The sequence below is a fragment of the Belonocnema kinseyi genome, chromosome 2, assembly GCF_010883055.1.
Source record: "Belonocnema kinseyi isolate 2016_QV_RU_SX_M_011 chromosome 2, B_treatae_v1, whole genome shotgun sequence".
NCBI classification, from domain to species: Eukaryota; Metazoa; Arthropoda; class Insecta; order Hymenoptera; family Cynipidae; genus Belonocnema; species Belonocnema kinseyi.
The window spans coordinates 157,699,054-157,705,178 of NC_046658.1; the positions used below are offsets into that span (position 1 = coordinate 157,699,054).

General features: G+C 36.1%; 1 protein-coding gene across 2 annotated transcripts in view; it reads left to right on the top strand.

Moving 5' to 3' along the window:
* The window catches only part of LOC117167865 (serine protease inhibitor 88Ea-like), a 37,388-nt gene extending 31,352 nt beyond the window's left edge, over positions 1 to 6,036 (top strand). Inside the window, exons 2-4 of one of the 2 annotated variants that reach the window (XM_033353083.1) lie at positions 449 to 816; positions 918 to 1,293; positions 5,422 to 6,036. In XM_033353083.1, coding sequence (XP_033208974.1) covers positions 454 to 816; positions 918 to 1,293; positions 5,422 to 6,008 — 1,326 coding nt within the window. In that variant the 5' untranslated portion in view covers positions 449 to 453 and the 3' untranslated portion in view covers positions 6,009 to 6,036. The remainder of the gene's footprint in view (positions 1 to 448; positions 817 to 917; positions 1,294 to 5,421) is intronic. The other variant, XM_033353084.1, reaches the window with a different exon arrangement.
* The last annotated feature ends 89 nt before the right edge of the window (positions 6,037 to 6,125 follow it).

Consider the following 6,125-nt stretch of genomic DNA (forward strand, 5'->3'; position numbering starts at 1 on the left):
ATAAAATGTTTTTTAAATAAACAAAAATGTTAAGTTAATTTTGAAATTTAGTGCCATTTCTTAGGACAATCAGCTAGGATTTTCATTTCACGCTTTTTTGATTGCTAAAATGATTTAGAACAAATGTGCCGAGACAGATTTTTGGCGGCACGTTGGGCACAATTAAACTTGCTAGGAGCTCGCCGCGCATTGAAGAAAATGAGAATAACATTTTTTGGTATCACTATCTAAAAACGCAGTGTTGCTCATCCCGAAATATATCATTTGTTGCATAAAAATGGTAAAGCTGCGACATTTTGAAACGAACTTTCGCGCCCAGTGCAAAATAGCCTAGCGACTAGCACTGTGTCTAGCCGGGGATAGTATAGCGATATTAAGAATAGTATATGACTAAATCTTTGTATATATTAATTTCTTTTCTTTTCTTTTCTTTTCTTTTCTTTTCTAGTGGATATGATGTCTTCTGCTTTAATATTGGTTCTTTGCATTTGTACCTGGGTGTCAACTTCAGCAGGTCAGTGTTTGACCGGGAATGATAATCCACCAACAACGAATCAGGATGCCCAGAAGATTCTTGTGGACGGTCGCTTTGGATTTGGCATGGATTCATTGAAAATAATATCCGAAATTGTCACACAAGACAATATTTTCTTCAGTCCTCACAGCTTGCATCAAGCTCTCATGGTGGTATACTTGGGAGCACGGGGTGCTACAGAAACTTCGCTCAAACAAGCACTGCACATACCGACAGAATTATCCAAGGTTGATGTACAGAGATTTTATGCCTTTGAAAATACCTTGAATCAAATTCGGAAGGTATTGTATTTAAAAAATTACCTTTCTCCGACTACTATTTAGATGTAAATTGCCGTACCATATACATGTACTAATAATAAATATTATATTTTTTCATCTAGGAGAATTCGACTACGAATTATGAATACGAAATCGCAAATCGATTATGGGTAAAAAATAGTACAAGACTTAAGAGTTGCATGTTGAGTATTTTTGATCAGGAATTAGAAAAAGTTGATTTCTGGTCAGATCCTGAAGCTGCGCGAAATAAAATTAACCAATGGGTGAGCGACAAGACCAAAGGCAATATACAGGACTTAATTCCTTCTCAAGGTATCACTCAAGATACTGATCTTGTACTCTCAAATGCAGTATATTTTAAAGGTTTATGGAAGAGCCGTTTTAATCGTGAAAATACGAAGAAGAGTATTTTTTATCAAGCTCAAAATAATGCTACTTTAGCAAGCTTTATGTATCAGAAAGGAACATTCAATCACAGTGAGTATCAGCGAGTATCTTAAAATTGATCAAAGCTTTAGAAAAGTGAAAAATATGAAAAGATGACGTTTTTCTCCGCCACATCCATCCCTACTGAAAAATACGTAATCTGCAATGTAAATAAGAGTGGTCCAAAAATATATTGAAAAACTTTGTATCACTTTCGAGGGCAAGCCACCCCGCCAAATGTTTCCCTGTACGGTTAAAAAAAATCTGTAGTTTTTTTCGAAATTTAAATATTAATTCATTCAACACCGGGTGGAAATTTAAGTCGGGGGCTGGCCATTCTACGTTCGCAGAGCCCGGCTTTAAGCCGGGAGTTGGCCGAGGTTTTTTGGTCATAATCCCACCAGCATCGTCACGCTCCGCTGGCCAGCGTCCGGCCATGTAGCATGACCGGGAGCTGGCCGGGAAGCCCGACCGTGGCCCGGACAAGATCAATTGGTGCTTTACTAGATTGAAATGATTCGGGTTTCAATTGTAAAATTTGTGGTGTCAACAAGATATTCACCCAATATATTTTAACGCGTGTAACATCCGTGCGGGTATACGCATCCGTTTCTTAATGAAATCAGAAAAGATAATTAAGTTATAAACAAAGTTTGACAGTTTTATTATTGCCAATCAGCGCCCGGCCAGCTACCGCCTGAGCATTCGATCATAATATTTGTCCGATCAGAGCTTAGTCAGTCCCCGACTGGGGTTTTGACATAAATTTTGGCTAGCCAGTCTCCGAGCAGCTCACGCCCAGGCTCTTAAAAAACAAACATAAACCGGTCAGTCCCCGACCAGGAACCTTGTTGTACCAGGGCTAACTCGGGCTATTTCTACACGGGACTGGGAACTTCAAAATCCCATCTAATTAACATGGGGAGATATTGGATTTATGAAAAAATTCATGTCATGTTCCAGGGTTCCATCATAACGTGCCAAGTTTTCTGAGGGATTGAAGAGGAGTGTCTACGAAATAAAACTATACTAATCAATTTTATTATCCGCCCCCCCCCCTCCCCGAAGAGCCCCAAATATGACCCAATAATGAAAAACTACATTTTATGGGGGGTAAGGAAGGGTTAAAAATAAAAAGTACTAATAGGAATTTATTCCGTGGACACTACTCTTTAATCCATAAAAACTTGGCACATTTTGACCAAACCCTGAAGTATGAGTTCAATTTTTCGAAAATCAAACATTTTCCCTGGCTAATTGAATGATATTTTGAAGTACCCGGTAGCATGTGTTGATATTTGAATTTCGAAAAAAAGTAGGGATTTTCTTTTTCGGAAATGGAAACTTTGATGTCGGGGGGGGGGGGGGGCTGGCTCTGTAGCTCAAAGAGCGTTTTTTGGACTACACGATTGTACATAGTAAGCCTGTTTTAAATTACGACCTGCGATAAAATAAGGAAACGATAAGGAATTCCATATAGGCTCTTATATGAATTGTTCTTAACAGTAACCCACAGGAATTATTCCTACATGAAATTCCACGTATGATTATGTTTCATGTCACTTGGTTTCAATCCAAATGAATCCGAATTATGAGCAAAATTCAAACCTTTTTAATCATATATTAAAATATATTCACTTATTTCAGTCTAGCTGAATCTGGTTTTTATCATGAAAACCTTTTTGGCTTAAGTCCGACTCAATTCCACCTCTAAGAACGGAAAATCCAAACAAAGTGAACCCGACTTTTTTCACCAAAATTTATTCCCTTTCATCCCGATGAATCCAAATTCTGGTAAGAAATTAATTTAAATGTAATCCGATTAAATCCAAAATTTTACCTTAAAAATTCATTCCATTCCAATCTGAATAATTTTTAAAAGACTAACCGTATTGAATCGTGCTTGGACACACGTATTTTGAAACCGAAAAGAAATATCGAGTTCGTTAACTAGCACTTTTTGGATTATTTCTATAATGACTTTTTGCGAAAATTTTGGAAACGTCTGTGACCTCGTGTTTGACTGACGAGTCGAACTTATTTAGAGACGTTTGATTCATTGGTTTAAAAATAAATACGTAGCCTATACTTATCAAAGCTATATAATTATATAGCAAGAAAATATGTACAAAGTTTATGCAATCGACTACGTATAATGTATCTAGATTATATCATATATCCCAGTGTATTGAATGTGCAAAACAACCATTTCTTTTCATACATAAAACATGGAATTTGGTCATATATTCGATATAATGCTGCTGTTTAATGGAGAAAGTGAGCAATGAGTCATAAAAGGTACTTTTCCCTGTAGGATCGCAACCAGAAATTTTATTCGGGGGGGGGGGGGGGGGGCAAAAAGTAGTTATAGTTTAGATTTTTTTCACATCTATAGGAAAATGTTAGGATCACATCTATAGGAAAATGTTAGGATGTTAGGAATGTTAGGCTCGTCGGGCCCTATCTATGGCTGGCCACGGTTCTGTTTCCCTGCATATATGTCGAAAAATGATCTCTGGGGCAATAATAGCATCACTTACTAAGCATTTAACATTTTTAACGACGGAACTTAAGACATTAAAGCGTCAACTGCGACAATATTTTTAATAACATCTTTTTAAATTTCGTATAACGTTTTGCTTGTTTACTGTTTAATACCATTTTATAACGTTTAAAAATTACATAGGATGTAATTTTTTGTCAACATTTAAAATTCCTTATAAAGAAGGAACTTGGAATTAAAAAAAAGGCGTGTAAAGTGACGTATTTATTTATAGGTTAGATCCAGATTTGTTAATTTATATGTACTATTCCATGAAATTGATAGTTTCAGGTATCTGCAAAGTTATTAGTGATAAAAAAATACAATTTATCTATCAAAAGACATTACGAATACCGTTTTAATATAATAGAAATGTATAAAAAAAGGATGTTCCTGAACAAATTTCTAAGCGTCTTCACATACTTTAAAAATTGGGTCTCTTTTCTCTTTATGAAAATAATTTAATAAAATCCTTTTAGAAAATTTGCTCAAATAATATACAATTTATATGATTAAAGTTGAATAAATATAAACCTCGCCATTTTTTCACATGTGGCACGCGTGTGACACAATGACCTAACCTATAAACGTCATTCACAACGTTCTTTTTTTGCTAATCTGCTAAAAGGTTTATTTTAGTCTGAGTACTTACCGCTATCAATTTAACATCATGCAAATGATTTAGAGTCTAAAGCGATCCTGTCCAGGGCCACAATAGGGGGCTTAGTATGGCAGCACTCATCTCAATTAAAAGGGTTGCCATATTCGGATCATAATAGGTCCTAATGGGGGCAACCCTAATAAAGGTAAGCTGTTGGGGCCCCTAACAAAGCCCCAATATTATTAGGGACTATTAGTGCAATTTCTCCACGGGTTTATGATGGAGAAATTATTATAATTGTCCGAAATTTGACCCCACAACATTCAAATTTTGAACCAAGGGCCGCAAAATACAAAAAACGTCTCAAAAGATAGATTACAGCTTTTGAAAAACCCTACAAAATGGCTTTCAACCATTTTTGAATTGGACTCGTGAATTTTTTTCATTTATCGAAAGTAGCATGCAGAAAACCGACAATTCCAATATTACGCGAAAAGATGCGAGATAGTAAAAAGTCTAAAAGAAGAGTCGTAGGATATTTTACTTTATCCATAAAAAATTGTATGAAAAACAAAATCATATTCTTAGCATAACAACGCGAGATAAAGAAAAATATCTGAAAAAAGGATTGCAGATTTTTATTCATTTTAAGGTGGTTCAGAAAATATACATTTATAAATGCCTGTCCAAATACGAGCGCGCAGCGCGAGTACAACCATGAGAATGTTTACCTCAAAGCCTACAGAGCTCTAAGAAAATTAATCTAGAACCATACTTAATTAAGTAGAAAATTCAGAATATGAAGACACATATAAATACTGCGATCTAAAAGAGATCTTTTTAAAAGTTTCATTTAAAAATTTGAAATGCAAAGAATAAATATTCGAGCGCGAAGGGCGAGATTCAACATACGCGCGCCATATGCGCGCTCAAAATTTCGAGCGAAGTCAGCGTTGTGACAAAGACAATAACTTGAGAGTTAGTGAGGCGCGACTTATCAACTAAAATACAAAGTAAATACTTGTTTTGTTTGCAGTGGTTTCTGAGGAGCTAGGAGCTCACGTTCTTCAGCTGCCGTACATGGGTGATGAAGTATCCATGTTTATTTTTTTGCCACCATTTGCTACTGCTCGATCATTACAAAGCAGTACACAGGATGGCTTGATTCAACTAATTCAAAGAATTTCAAGTACAGAAAGTGGCTTAAAGGAGTTACGCGAAATCCTGGATGAGGGAATGCAAGCGAAACCAGTTGAGGTTCAAATTCCAAAATTTAGTCTCGAGCAAGAGCTTCCAATGCTGCAACTCGCTTCGGGGTTGGGCATTGAGGAGATTTTAACTCCTAATGGCGCTGATTTACGTGGATTCGTCGAGGACAATGAAGAAAGTCTTCATATAGGAGACGCTGTACATCGTGCTAAAATAGAAATTTCGGAAGAGGGCACAACTGCAGCTGCTGCTACAGCTTTGTTTAGCTTTAGATCAAGTAGGCCTGATGGGCCAGCAATTTTTCATGCTAATCATCCATTTCTGTATCTTATCTACGATCACTCAAATCGTAATATTCTATTCAATGGAATCTTTCGTAAGCCCAAGAAACCTGATAATGGTGGTGTAGTATAAGAATTAAAAAATTAATCATTTATTTGTACTCATGTATATATACTTTATAAACACCTGTAACTGCCTGTCTCACGCTTATTATGAGACGTAGTTACAGATGAAACCTTACCGCTATTT